The sequence below is a fragment of the Mastigoproctus giganteus genome, chromosome 4 (genome assembly GCF_048544385.1).
Source record: "Mastigoproctus giganteus isolate SK-2022 chromosome 4, ASM4854438v1, whole genome shotgun sequence".
NCBI lineage: Eukaryota > Metazoa > Arthropoda > Arachnida > Uropygi > Thelyphonidae > Mastigoproctus > Mastigoproctus giganteus.
The window spans coordinates 191924355-191940328 of record NC_143578.1 but is presented as its reverse complement, the minus strand read 5'-3'; the positions used below and the strand labels follow the sequence as shown (position 1 = coordinate 191940328).

The following is a 15974-nucleotide window of genomic DNA, read 5'->3' as shown; positions in this document are numbered from 1 at the left end:
GTACTGCCTTCCAGTATCTGGAGTTGTGTACATCCATCCAAGATAACGCCTCCCCAGACAAGAACACCTCGACCTCCATATCGATCCCTTTCAGTGATGTTTGCAGGGTGATGTCGTGTGCTAACCTCTCGCCAGATTAGCTGATATCCAGAATCGCTGTTGAGACTGAATCTACTCTCATCAGTAAAGAGTACCTTACCCAATTGCGTTATTGTCCAGTCCTTGTGTTCGATGAACCACTGTAAACAGTGTCTCCGATGGGCAGGTGTTAAAGGGACACAGTGTACTGGCCATCGGGCAAACAGTCCACCTTTGTGGAGTCGCCTGGCCACAGTAAACTGCAATATCCTGCATCCTGTGCAGCTGGTTTGCAATGGATCCCGCTGTCAGTTCCTCTTGGCCTGTAGGAGTATATAGCGGTAATCACTGGGCATTGTTTTTTGTGGACGACCACCACTGGTCCTTTGAACAGCTGCACCCGTCGTTCTGAAGGCCGACCATGCACATGAGATGATGCAATGGACAACACCAAACTCTGCAGCCACACTCCTCGCACTTTGACCTTCCTTGAGCTTCTCAATTATTCGATCCCGGGTAAAGTCAGACAGATGTTGTCTACTGGCACTGATACATTTCATTGTCTATAGAACTGTATGAAACAATCAAACATCTGTAACAATTGTGCTCACCATTCGGTAATTTGCACATACTTGCTGAACTGCTGCTTTTATCTGTTTATGTGAGCCCTCTCATCACAATTCAAATTTCTGCATGTGCACCAGCTTTCTACTGAATAGCCACAGTTATGCAAATCACCACAGACTGTTTCGTTTGATTTTGTGGTTGTAACCTTAAGAAACAGTGTTGGTCCTTAAGTTTTGCACACCAGTGTACGTATGGGCAAAGTAATCACAGAATACTCCAAAATGAAGTTCCCTAAGCAGCATGGATAGGCTGCTAGAATAGCTCGTGTAGTTCTGTTAATGACAGAAAGGAACTTTGCCGGTAGTGACAAGAGGTGATTATCTCATTGTTATAAGGCAATGGTTGGGACACACCTGACTACCATATACAGGTCTGGAAGCCTCATTTTAGGAAAATGTGAATCTCTTGGAAGGTGCAGAGAAGAGTAACCAGATTAGAATGCTCAGTAGTACTCTCAAACCATAATAAAAGACTTTGGTTCTGCAAACTGAAGTGTTGGGAAATTAGGCACTTGCTAGGTGCTTAAGACTTTAAATGGTTTGAGTAAACTTGATGATGGCATTCTAACCCTTTTTCAGACAACACACATAAGGCAATATAAGCTTAAATTGAAAAAGGGCTGCAGGATAGATGTGCAAAAATGTGTTTCTGATTTTAGAACAAACTATGATATGATATTGTGGAAGTACAGTCACTCCCCAGCTTACGCATTACTCAACTAATGGAAATTCGACTTTACATAAGTTTTTGCTGGCCAGTGCAAACTTAAAAAAAATCATGGAAACTTATTTTGCATCCCATATGAATAAATGGAGGTATCGTGAAAATATATTAATGTGAACCCAATAATACATTATTTTTTGTGGCAATTCATTCCAAGCCCTCAGAAGTTGAAATTTTTGCTATATAACTAAGCTATTTATCTCTCTAAAAGGTTATTTTTATAATGAAATTGCACTAAACTTTCATCATTATCATATGTTCCATTATAAGAACCAATTTTGAACGCTTTTGTGATATTTTCCTAAAATACATTTCCGGAGGTCACTACCATAAAACAATTTCCACTTTCCAGTTTATTGGGCTTTTCTGTTAACACAATCTATTATAAACGGGCAGTAAACTCGATCTTAGTGCATTCGTGATAATACCGATAGCTGCAATTTCTGTGGGTTTTTATGTTACGGTATTATGGCAAAATGAGTTCCCCTTCACTGAAACCTTCAATCATATAAAAAACATAAATAAATTTTCAGAATCCTTTCTTCCTTCCTATTTACTTATTACACTGGTGAAAGGAAAGGGACTAACAGAAAGTGCTGGCAATGCTAGGAAACGAAACAAAATTGATTTAGAAATGAAGATGATTCATCAAGAAGTATGAAGCAGGACACAGTTTGTCATCTATTGCACAGAATTAGGTCTCGCTTCTTCAACAGTGAATACTGTTTTAAGGGAAAGTGTGCATATAAAAGAACATGTTAAAGGATCAACAGTGATCACAAAACAGCATTCAGGTGCTATATCGAAGATGGAAAAGCTATTAATAATATGGATGGAAAATCAGATTCAGAAGCAAGTGCCCCTGAGTCATTCAAGCAAAAGCATGGAGTATTTATGAAGATATTTAGGATAAGTACAGCGAACCTCAAGCCAAGTTTGTGGCAAGCAACAGGTAGTTTAATAGATTCAAGCATCGCGTTGGTTTCCAAAGCTTTAAAGTATGCAGTGAAGTCGCCAGTGTTGATTCTGCAGCTGCAGAGAAATTTTTTGATGTGTTAGAAAAAGCCCCTTCTAAATCTCCGCAGCAGCGTGCTTATCAGCTGGAGAGTTAATTCTGGCAATGATGCTCAAAAGGTAAAACTTGCTGATGTTTTTATAATTTTATACACTTTTGTAATTTTTCCTGCACATGTGATAAAAAAATTGAATAAATAATTCTATTTACATGTTTGTCGAACATTTCTTTTTTGCTTCAATCAAATTTGCGAGTGCTGCATAAGCATTTAGGGAAATTCTGACTTACGTAGAGTTCCATGGAACGCAATCCTTACATAAGTCGGGGAATGGCTGTATATAATTTGAATAAATTTAAGGAAGAATTAGACATTATCAGAAGAAGAGTAGGGTTGTTTTTTTTTTCTTGCTGATGCATATAAGCTTACTTCCTTGCTTCATTTGCCAGTACTAATAATAATATAATTAGGAACCAAATGATTTTGCAATAACTGAGAAGAAAGTTGAAGAGAAACTATTGAAACTAAAAATAAACAAGGCATATCCTGGGGCTAATGGAATTTAATTACATTAAAAGAAGTGGAAAAAGAGGTATATAAATCTTTAACTAAAATTATGAAAGCATCCTTGAGCTCATGATGGAAAACGGTCCCTATGCACTGGAGATGTGCAAATGTCTCCTCCACTCATAAATGGGGGATAAAAATGGGAAGTAACTAACTACAGATTTGTATGCTCGACGTCTGTTATAAGGAAAATAATGGAGTCAGTGATCAAAGAAAGAAAGAAAGAATTCAAGATCACCTTGACAGGATTGTAGTTATACAGCAATCAGCGTGGATTTATTAAAGAAAGATCTTGTCTGATCAATCTGATTGGCAATTACAAAAATGCAACAAATGAACATGATGCAAAAAATTATTTTGACATAATATAGTTAGATTTAGAAAAGTCTGCCTCTGTTCCATATGAAAAACTGCTGTATAATGGGAGTATGTTGCATTAAGGGTAAGTTACTGCTATGAATAAAGGGATGGTTGGGTGGCAAAAGATTGGTTATTAATAGTAACTACTGTATATAGACTAATGGTATTAGCAAAGTCCCTTAGGTTTCAGTGCTATTGTTTCAATATTTATTAACAATACTGATGATACATTAAGTTTAATGTCAAAATTTGCAGAGGATACGAAGGTTTCCAGGGTTGTTAAAGACAACAATCAGGGTATGATGCTGCAACAATCCTAGATGAATGAGCCAGATGGGCTGAGAAGTGGCAACTAGGTTTAACATTGAAAAGTGGAGGTACTGTACATGGCAAGCAGTAACCCCAGCATAATATACCAACTGGATGGTACCACACTCACAGTAGTGGAGAAGGAAAAAGACCTCAGGTAATTATAGTCCAACATGAAGTTCTCTGAGCAGTGCAGACAAGTGTTAGACCAGCTCATGGGGTTCATAACAGATGGCCAGCAGGAACAAGGATCTGTAAAAGGCAATGGCTAGTCCACATCTTGATTACTGGATACAGATCTGAAAGCCTCATTTTAGGCTTTCATATCTGTATGAGATGTGTTACGAGATGTACGAGATCAGTCAGGGCATAAAAGGGTATTCCTACCAGAAAATACTTCAGTTTTGCAAACAGCAGTGCTTGGAAACCAGTCACTTGAAAAGACCACACCACTTCCCACATCACTAGAGGTAAGTGATGTGGGAAGTGGTGTTCCCCCTTTCTCCTTCCAGCTGATGCCATATAAGTTTGCTTATACCCTTGTATCATTAGCACAACTCGGAGGATTACATTTTACAATAATCATTAAGAATAAACATTCAGCAAGTATCAGTATAGATGCAAATATACAGGGTGTCTCAAAAATATTGGTACAAACATTTAGGGGAGGTAGGTAACATCTAAAGGAATGTGAATCGCATAGGAACCCGTAACCGGAAACGTCACCATAAGTTGGTACACGGCGCTGTTCATCAGTTCGCGAGAGGCAAAATTTCTGGTTTGCTCATTCAAGCAGTAGTCGCCACACGAAGAGCATGTGGCGCCTCCGTAGCCAGGTGGGAAGGAGCAGCAGTGCATAGCACACGCTTCTTGATTAGACCGGGGTTCGAGCCCGTCACCACCAAATACGGAGAATGCGGAAAGGTCAGGGAATGACCACCGCATATCCTGGAGCAATATGGCTTTAGTTGCTAATGCTCCTAAAAACCAAATAACAAACAAACAAACGAAGAGCATGCATCGATATACGAACTGTGAGCTGGCAGACATGCACCTAGTGTATGGATTAGCAGAGGGCCCACATGGTGTGCGCCCCCATGTGGCACAACATCACTTCACAATAAATGTGTGGGCAGGTATGGTCGGTGACTGCTTAGTCGGCCCATACCTGTTACCATCCCGGATGAACTCCGCTAAATATCGGATCTTTCTTGAACAAGTTCTACCAGGGTTACTTGACGATGTTCCAGCAAATGCAAGACACAACATTTGGTTTCAACATGATGGGGCGCCTGCACATTATGGAAGGTGTGTTCATGACCATTTGAACAGGCATTTTGGGGGTCGATGGATTGGCCGTGGTGGACCCATTGCCTGGGCCCCACGCTCACCTAATTTATCAAACCTTGATTTCTTTCTGTGGGGGGACCTCAAATCTATCGTGTATGAATCGCCTGTGGAGACAGAAATGGATCTCATGGCAAGACTTGTCTGTGTTGCTGCTACTGTCAAAGAAACTCCAGGTGTGTTCAATCATGTCCGCCAATCCATGCTGCGTCGATGTCATGCATGCATGCATGCATGCATTGCGTCTCATGGTGGAACCTTCGAGCATCTGTTGTAACATCATGAAATGCATCCATCTTGTACTCCATTGTTAAAATTATGTCAAATAAATGTTTGCCACTAATTACTGTCTTGTGTCATTTCTGCTTCTTGTGTCTCTGCTACTACTTTGCCGTGACGTTTCCAGTTATGGGTTCCTATGCGATTCACATTCCTTTAGATGTTACCTACCTCCCCTAAACGTTTGTACCAATATTTTTGAGACACCCTGTAGATGATAGCAACATCAAAACAGATGAAGCATTTTACAGTGCACTGTAAAATGGTGCCTCCATAGCCAGGTGGGCAGGAGCAGCAGTGAGTAGTGCATGCTTTTTGATAGGCCGGGGGTTCAAGCCCGTGACCACCAAATATGGAAGATGCGGAAAGGTCAGGGAATGACCACTGCATATCCCCGGAGCAATATGGCCGTAGTTGCTAATGCTCCTAAAAACCAAACAACAGCACTGTAAAATGCTTCATTTATTTCTGCAAGTGTCTTTACATATTTGGAAACCTCTGATTACATTGTTTCCTACCACTTGAAACTGAAAAATCATAATCAACCTACAGTACACTGATTACATTGCAAATCTGATTACATTGCACTACACAAGTAAAATGAAATGTCATTGTAGCACATTACAGAGGGTAATGTCGGTTCCCATTTTCCAATTTGCACATATACCCTACAACACAGACCAGCACACCTGATGGCCAATGATTCTTTAATGAAAATAAGCAAAAATTTACAGAATTTTGAAAAAATTCTGAGTTTAATGTACCGTTGCTTTTTTTTTTTTTTTTTACAAAAAAAAATTGAAAAAACTGTTACAATCAATGGAGTTAAAGAGACAATTCTCCATCATAAATCAGGAGAGTTGGCAACCACACAGGTCTAAACCATAAACAATATCTTAGTTGGAATAAAGACTTGGTAGCCTCTATGATAACTTCCATGAACACCTCCCATTTAGCATTTGTTGACATCAGTTGGTACCAATGAAAACAATTTAAAAAAAGGTAAACTGCAGCCATTATCAACTCACTGCGGGAATGAAAACAACTTAAAGCTTTCTAACATAATTGTATTAATCTTTGCAAAATCCTTTTCCTTTACCCTTAACAGTATAAGGTATGTTCGTGTCAGACAGCACCTGGAATTTCTCCCATCTCCACGTGCATTTCGCTGTATCGAGGACGGTACACTGTCAAGCCAGAGACTTGAAAGTGTGTGGGCTGTGTCTGTGCAGTGTGATATGTTGTGCCTATTGTTTGTCCAGCTTATTGGCCGCCAGGCCTCTAGTGGGGCCCGACGTTACCCATACCTTGCCATGTGGAGGCTAGCCAGGTGTATCCAGTATCACAACAAATTGCTCTGGCAGGTCCTGCCACCTAGTTTCCTGGTATTTCAGTGGCTAGGACCTAAAAAAAAAAAAAAAAAAAAAAAAATTTATGCATTTGACATTAATGCTTATTGGGATTGCTGTTAGGAAATCGCTGGTTGGGGTTGAGCACTAAAGAGATGTCTTAAAGGCCTAATAGGTTGGGCAAAATTTTGATGTTATTAAATTTAGACATGTGAGGCTATATGCTAGATAAAAGCTAATAGTGTTAGTTGTCTTAGAGATTTACACAAAACCAATAAAATTTAAACGTTGATTAGAATTTGGCATCATTGTTAAGGGTGTACTCAGTCGATTTAGTGAGAGAGGGGGAGACTGAATATTGGGGGGGGGGAACAGATAGAAGAATAGGGACGATAGAGTAAGCATCCCCAAAGAGGTCAGTGGAGACGAGCCCCACCAGGCGAAGTATGGGGGTAGGCAGGGAGGAGAGGAGACAGAGATACATCTCCTCCCTCCCCTGCCTGGGGATGGGGTTTTAAAGGGAACCGGGTTAGTGTACCCAGTTCAGATCGCCAATGGCGTGTTGGCAGCAAAGCCGCAGAATGTCTTCGTCAATGTCATGTCCAAGCAGTGTCGAATCCAACATGAAGGTCAAGCTGCCCGTCCCGCTCCGGGGGTGGGATATGTTAGCTGGCAGTGGGGAACCCACCAGGCGAGGGGGTGGGAGAAACACACATTTACTTCTTTCCGAATCTGCATTCTCACTCTACTTGCATTCTTTTTTTTTTATTATTTATTTATTTATTTTTTAATACTTTTTTCTTATTTTATAATTTTTTTTCCAAGTTTTTTATGTGTGTGTATATATATATATATACACACACAGGGTGATTCACTACCAGTGCGACAAACTTGCAGGAGGTGTAGGGGGCACAAAGATGAATCGGAATCACATAGCATTGCAGGGTCCGAATTGCCTTCGTCATGCGGTAGAGGACGTTGAACAGCGCTCCCGCTGGAAGTCAGCATTTGCGAACCGGTTCTCGAGGCAGTAGGATGGATGGGTATTCAAACGTTGAACTGGCCACGTGCACCTCACGTATGGAGCTGCGGACTGTAGCGGGCACGCCACTCTGCGCTTGTACCAGGAACGTTTCCCGCACAGGCGTGCTCCTCATCATACGATTTTCACATGTGAGCACAGAAGGTTACGTGAGACTGGTTGTTTCACGAGAGGCACCATGAACTGAGAACAAACGACAAGGACGCCAGACAATGAGGAGAATGTCCTATGTCTTGCAGAAGGCAATCCGAGTAAGAGTATTAGTATTAGTATTAGTATTAGTAACGGCCGTATGGTGCAAGAAAGCCTATGGCTTATGCTGCACCAGCCAAAAAAAAAAAAAAAAAAAAAATCCGAACAAAACAATGATAAAAACAAAAATTAAATAAATAAATAAGTAATAATAATTAATAAATAAATAAAAATAATAAAATGAAATTAAAAATTAAATAAAAAGGAAATTAATCCTATCATCCTATGCGCTTCCCTTACCCGAAAGTACTATCCAGATGACCTTTGAATTTCCCCAAACTGTCGGCCTCTACCACCCATGAAGGCAACTTATTCCAGTAATTTATAACTCGCTGGCTAAAATAAAACTTCCTGCAGTCCAATCTAAACATTTCCCCGCGTAACTTGAATTTATGTCCCCTAGTTCTAGCATCATTTATAATCTTGAAAATTTTGTCCTCATTCATTTTACTGATGCCTCTCAGAGCCTTAAACACCTCAATCAAATCTCCCCTAAGGTGTCTAGTTTCCAAACTCTGCAACCCACATATTCGAAGTCTTTCTTCATACGGACGCCCTTTTGCCGATCTCACCAGGCGAGTTACCCTTCTTTGCACCCTTTCAAGAAGCTCGATGTCTTTCTTTAGGTGCGGTCTCCATACTTGAACACAGTATTCCAAGTGTGGTCTAACATAGGCCTTATATAATGGGATTATCACGTCCCTATCTCTACTTGCAAAAGTTCGATAGATCATCGATAGGACACCATGGGCCTTCCTTGCAACCTGTTTACAATGCTCAGAGAATTTCATGTCTGACCGTATCGTAACACCCAAGTCCCTTTCCTCCAGTACTGGGTTTAGTTGAACTCCACCAAGTGAATAAGTTATTTTGGGATTACTGTTTCCCAGGTGTAATACCTTACACTTTGTTGGATTAAAGCACAGCTGCCATTTTTCTGACCATTCTTGAAGTCTATCTAGGTCTCTCTGAAGAAGCTCAGCTTGACAGTGATCATTAACTACTCTACCAATTTTAACATCATCTGCAAATTTAGACATCACGCCCTCTATCCCTTCATCAATGTCGTTTATGAAAATTAAAAACAACAGTGGTCCTAATACTGATCCTTGGGGAACCCCACTTCTTACAGCAACCCAATCTGAGGAATAGCCATTTATCACAACCCTCTGCCTCCTGCCCTGAAGCCATCCTTCTATCCATCTAAGGATTTTTCCAGTGATTCCAACCTGTTCCAGCTTATAAAGCAACCGCTCATGTGGGACTGAGTCAAAAGCTTTGCTGAAATCTAAATAAACAATGTCGAAATTATTCCCTAAATCCAGCTCATGAGTGACCCTTTCGAAATAGCGAACCAGATTTGTTAAACATGATTTTCCCTTTACAAAACCATGCTGAGTATCCTTGAGAATTTCAATTCGATCCAAATGATCCTGAATTCCACCCTTGATCAATGCCTCCATGATTTTCCCTACTACTGAAGTCAGACTGACAGGTCGATAATTTCCCACTTCACTTTTAGAGCCACCCTTATGTATGGGAGATACATTTGCACTTTTCCAATCCAAGGGAATCTCCCCAGAGTCTAGTGATGCTCGCATAACCAGCCTCAGTGGTTCAATGCACTCGCTTGCCGCCTCTCTCAAGATTATAGATGCCGCCTCTCTCAAGAGTACTCGAGCGATAGGCCAACGATTGGGTATTTCCCAATCCACTGTATGGAGGATACTGTCGACAAACCAAATGAGTTCATACCATCTGCAACGTGTCCAATCACTGGAGCCTGCAGATTATCCACTCCGGAGGACTTTTGCTACTTGATTTCTTCAACAGAAACGGTTCGCAAATGCTGACTTCCAGCAGGATCGCTGTTCACACGACCTCCCGTTCAACGTCCTCTACCGCATGACGAAGGCATTTCGGACCCTGAAATGCTAGGTGATTGCGATTCGTCTTTGTGCCTCCTACAAGTTTGTCGCACTGGTAGTGAATCACCCTGTATGTGTGTGTGTGTATATATATATATATATATATATATATATATATATATAAATATATATATATATATAAATATATATATATATATATAGATATATAGAATATTAAGGATAATAGAAAATTATTAGAAAAAGTAAATCAATCCAATAATAATACCATCAGGGACCTAAGAAACCACAAAAAAAAAAAAAAATTATTATCGCTTTTTACCGACAATCTAGATGACTTCAACTGGGGCCAACCACCCAGAATGAAGGCAAAAAACGACAAGAGGTTCTCTGTTTCTGTGATGATCAATATATGCTAAGTAATTTAAATCTAAACCAAATATAAACCAGTATAGGCCAAATATAAATCGAATGTAAATAAATCGAATGATGATAAAAAGTTAAGAAAATTTAGAATTATTAGAATCAAATGTAAGAAATATAAGTAAAATATAAATGTAAGCATATATTAATCATCGTTGACCCGACAGAGAACGTAATTTAATGATTAAAATAAGATTAAATATATAATACATACTACATATTGACCGTATCTAGGACATAATGTAATAGTCGTCAAAATAATGTGGTGCCCCCTATGTGATGGATACGATAAAAATAATTATAAATAACTGAATTTAAGTTAACACAAAGAAAAACATGCAGATAGTAAGAAGAAAAACTAAAGGAGTAGGAATAATAGAACATGAATTCTACAAAGGCGAAAAATAGTGGTATAGATAAGAAATAGTTTCTTCTACGTCCTCGGATTGCCCTAATAATTTCGGAGAAATAAAAATAAGGAGTGTAGGACAGTTTAAAGACATTACAAGATATAAGTTGTAGCTCGGGTATGCCCGGGATCGCAAACCCGTTCCTATAGTAGGACCCTGAACTGAATTCGACTCTTACTTATATTAGTTACAGTTACTGTTGTTTTACCTTTCTTTCCTTTTTTATCACTAATATAATTATAAATATATATATATATATATATATTTTTTTTTTTTTTTTTTTTTTTCCACTCAACTCATCTTTTTCTCACACACCAGGAGGGGATTGCAATGATGTGTAGTGTAAATTTAGATACTAATTAAAACTAGGGTTAGTGTGTACTTAACTGTAGCATTTCGGGTTTGTGTTCTTTTTCTCGCATGCTTACACTTTTATTCATTCTTCTAGCTCTCATCTCATTTATTCGACTCTTACTTTCTGCACTGCACTCTCTGGGCACCTCAACTTACTGCTATTCTTCAGTTGTGGTGCAGGCCTAGCCGCAAGTTTTTTTTTTTTTTTTTTTTGCAGGCCAGGGGAAAATGCAGTGATAGTGTTTATGTGGTTAGTAAATGTTTGTTAGTACAGTATATATATAAAGTAATGTAAGTTATTTTTAACTTTGTATTCTTTCGGCCAATTACATTTGCTCTTCCACTCATTCTCATTCACTCTCTCTTTCCCCTCATGCTAGGTCACTCTTTCTTTCACCAAAACTGCCATTTATTCCCTTTTACCATAATTCCTAGTTCACTCAGTGCCCAGCCTATCCATTCAATCTTTCTTTCATTCTACATTTCATCCCCTTGCTACTAGCTTACTGATATTTTTCAGTTAATCTGCTTCCCTGGCTGCCTGTACATCTCCCTCCCCTAAATGGTTACTTATTTGGCAGTAGTAGTAGCGGCATGTGATGCAAGAAAGCATGTGTATGAGCTTATGCAGCATCAGCCAAAAAAAAAAAAAAAAAAAAATCACACCATTCCCTCCAAATGCCTGTCCAATTCCTCCTTAAATTTATTCAAACTATCAACTTCCACAATGACAGATGAAAGTTTGTTCCAACAATTAACCACCCGTTGGCAAAAGGCAAATTTCCGCACATCTATTCTACATCTGTCTTTTCTTAATTTGAATTTATGCCCCCCTTAGGTTTGTAATCTGAACAAGTGGAAGGATCCCATCAGAATTCACCGTGCTCAACCCATTCAAGGCCTTATATACCTCAATCAGATCACCGCGCAGGTGCCTAGTCTCCAGCCACTGCAATTTGCAGACCTTAAGCTTGGTAAGAGGATCCCTTCATTCCCCTCACCAATCTTGTTGCCCTTCTCTGTACATGTTCAAGTAAATCTACATCCTTCCTAAAATGAGGCCTCCAGACCTGTATGCAGTACTCAAGGCACGGCCTGACCATTGCCTTATACAGAGGGATAATCACCTTTTCCCTGCTAGCAAAATTCCTATATATCATTGACAAAACCCCATGACCTGCCCTGGCAGCCTGTCTGCATTGCTCAGAAAACTTCATATCTGCCTGCTCAATTACTCACAGGTCTTTTTCATTTTCTACCACCTTAAGTGTAGTATCACACAGTTGGTACGTTTCTCTGGGGTTACTTCTACCCATATGCAGTACTTTGCATTTGTCAAGGTTAAACTTCAGTTGCCACTTCTTAGCCCATCTGCCCAAATTATCTAGATCCTGTTGCAGTAGCACACTGCCATTACTGTCATTAACAACCCTGCCAACCTTTGTATCATCTGCAAACTTCGACATTAAGCCTGATATACCTTCATCAATATCACTGATAAATATACAAAACAACAGTGGACCCAACACCGAACCCTGTGGGACTCCACTAATAACATTAGTCCACGAAGAGCAGCACTCATTGATTACCACCCTCTGTCTTCTCCCACTTAACCATCCTTTTATCCATTGTAGCAACTTACCCTTAATACCATTCTTCTCCAATTTGTACAACAGTCTATCATGCGCAACAGTGTCAAAAGCTTTCCTGAAATCCAAATAGATGATATCAAAATTATTTTTTGCATCCAGTTCCTTTGTTCCAGTTCCTCAGTCATGTGTTCGGGCCATGATGAGCAGCTTGTAGCTTGCGGACGGAAATTGTGGATTGGAGGAATTATCCCGCTTTGTGCAAACATTTTGAATCAGAAGTTAAATATTCCGGATTATTAAATCAACTTTTAAATTTGGAATTTCTTAACCATTTAGCACTAATGATCGACATACTGCAGGAACTCTCTTACCTTTCAGAAGCTTTACAGAATCACAATGGTAAAAGCATATAAATTAATTATTTGAACTATCAATGCTATTGCTAATTTAAAAAATTCTGAAGGAAATTATGAAGCTAAAATTGAGAGCATGTTGAAGTTGAAAGAATTTAAAGGAATCAAAATCGAAAGTAAAAAAATTACCTCGTGACAAGTTATCAAACACATTGTTTTATCCTTAAAGGATAAGTTATTAATCCAAAATGGTAATTTTAAAGGAAATAATGATACCATTGAAAGAAATTTTAAACATGTGCTAACAGAAATCGTGGAATGTGAAAACTTTCGTCTCGGTTGCAAGACGGTGAAAACCGAATAAGAAATTTCAGTTTTCTGATAAAATATGAAATAAAAATTAATGATTTTAGAGATTTTATCGAAGACAGTTTCTTTAAAATCGAGTGAAATTCCCTTTTCAATTAAGAAAGCCAGAAATGTCTTTGAAACCATTATGATTAGCAGTGCTGAAGCTGAGTGAGCTTTCAGCGTAATGAATAATGTTGTGACAATTGATCATGATCTGTTGTGACAATGTCATGACCATACATCTAAATGGGAAACCATTGCTTCAATTTGATTCAGATCGTTACGTCAAATCATTCCTCTGTAATCATCTTTCAGCTATTGAGCAAAGCAGAAGGTCGACAACTAATATTAATAAAGAAGCAAATTCTATATGGCAATTTTTAGAATAAATTTTCCTTGAATATTTGTGAAATAATTTTTTTTCATGTAATCTGTGATTTTTTGTGTACTTTTTTCTAGAAAGTTTGTTTTTTATGTAATATTTGTTTTTATATTGTGGAATGCTTTGTGATAGTTTTATGTTATTTGCAATATGGGAAATATTTCATGTTATTTTTTATTCGCAATATTAAAATTTTATCTTGAAAAAAATGTATCCATTATATTTCCCTAGTTGGTAAAAAAACAGACAAAAAAGTTGCACATGTGACAAGCAATCGCGGTAGATTGTTTATGTGAAACATCCTTCGCATTTCTTTTAGGTATTTTGTTTTGTATATATTGATTACGAAATAGAAGAGCATTTTTATTGTAAATATTTTATTGATCATTCACAGATTTTCATAATTTCTGAAAGACAAGATACAATGGATTTATGATAACTAAAGGGATGTATACTTGCGAGTTTGTTATTGTTTGTTTGTTATTTGGTTTTTAGGAGCATTAGCAACTAAGGCCATATTGCTCCGGGGATATGCGGTAGTCATTCCCTGACCTTTCTGCATCCTCCGTATTTGGTGGTCACGGGCTTGAACCCCGGTCTAACCAAGAAGAGTGTGCTATGCACTGCTGCTCCTGCCTACCTGGCTACAGAAGCGCTTACTTGCGAGTGCAACGTATCTAAATATCTCTGTAAAATAGCACTGATTGATGTACCGATCTTGTAGTTGAAGTGACATACGCAGCTGTTAGGGGCACCTAACAATGGAATGTAACGAAAATACGAAACGAAAAAAGAAATTGTTGACAAATATTTGTATTATTGCAATCATACTTACTGCAGTAGTAACTTCAGGAAGCATGATTGTGCCATTATACTATTCAAAAATTCTAAAAAGTTAGAACTCCAGACACTGTCTTAGCCAGTTATCATCATAAGGCAAGGTATGATGACCAGATTTTTAAGTTTTTTTTTTTTTTAGATAGACCTAGGAACATTTTACACATTCACTTATACGCATGGTTAAGGGGGGTAATAAGCCGCATCTGACCACCCCCTAATCTGCCCGTGACTCAAGATATCATAGCGGTCACGAAAAATGCGTCAAACGCTCTAATCACACTATTAGTAGTGCGAGTGTGGGAAGCATCTCTAGTGGAAACCGCGGATGACATCACTTCCGTGACCAATCAAATTTATTCAGTAGAAAGTCGGAAAAACTGCGAGCCCATTGTTAAAATATTCATAGCTCACCACTATATGTAACATTTTTAAAAATATATGAATTTTTTTTTTTACAAGAAACTTAGTTTTTGACTTTAATCCCTTCTCCCTTAAAATTGGTGGAGGTGACAGCAATGTGGTTGCTATAATTGAATTCAGCAATGTCAAATCTACAAGAATCACCCTGAATTTTAACAGGGAGCAGAAAAAAAATTTTCCTTTTGCCGACCAGTGTTATCAAAGTAATACTACTATATTATTCAACATAATTTAAAACTCACATGTGTTGTTTCTGTACAGAAGGTTTGAAAAGCGATTCCAGCACATTTTCTCCATTATATCTGCTAGTATCTTGCATTTCTGACATGGTATCAGAAGTCCCATTAGTTAGCAAATTTACTCTATCTAGAAAAAGAAAAATTTTTCAGAAAGTTATAACCAATAACACACACTCGATAAATTAAATTTATTTTTCTAAAAATAAGATAAAGGATACTTACTATAGAAAGCATTTTTGGTTTAAAAGATTCAAATGTTAGAATATTACCATAAACAATCAAATCGTAAGCACAGTAGACAATATCAAACCTCCATTTTGATATTGCCAATCCATCAAATAAAATGATTTGTTATAACAAATGCAGAATTTTATTGTATAATCACAAGAGATAAACAAAAAAAAAAAAAAAAAAAAAATTTAAAGTTAAAAATTAATAATAAAAACCACTCAAATATTCTTAATTTCTTGGTGTGTTTACATCTATTCCCTACCAAAGCAAATGTGCAGTAGTCTACTGCACAAGCATCATAGATTTACAGAACCCATAGGCACTTAAATACATTTAGCCAAATACAAAGAACAGTACTTAGTGTTTAGGGTCAAGCAGCACTGGTAATTCCCCATAAAGCTGCAATCAGTTCTCTTGTGTTGAATACAGAACCCTGTAAAGGTCAGCTAGTTGTTTGTTTGTTATGTTTGTTATTAGGGGCATTAGCAACTAAGGCCATATTGCTCCGTGAATATGCAGTGGTCATTCCCTGACCTTTCCGCATCCT

At 38.2% G+C, this 15974-nt stretch overlaps 1 protein-coding gene across 1 annotated transcript in view; it reads right to left on the bottom strand.

The window, feature by feature from the left end:
- The window catches only part of Ge-1 (Enhancer of mRNA-decapping protein 4 homolog Ge-1), a 527075-nt gene that overhangs the window by 485803 nt on the left and 25298 nt on the right, over nucleotides 1–15974 (bottom strand). Inside the window, exon 2 of the mRNA XM_090372439.1 lies at nucleotides 15200–15323. Coding sequence (XP_090228565.1) covers nucleotides 15200–15323 — 124 coding nt within the window. The remainder of the gene's footprint in view (nucleotides 1–15199; nucleotides 15324–15974) is intronic.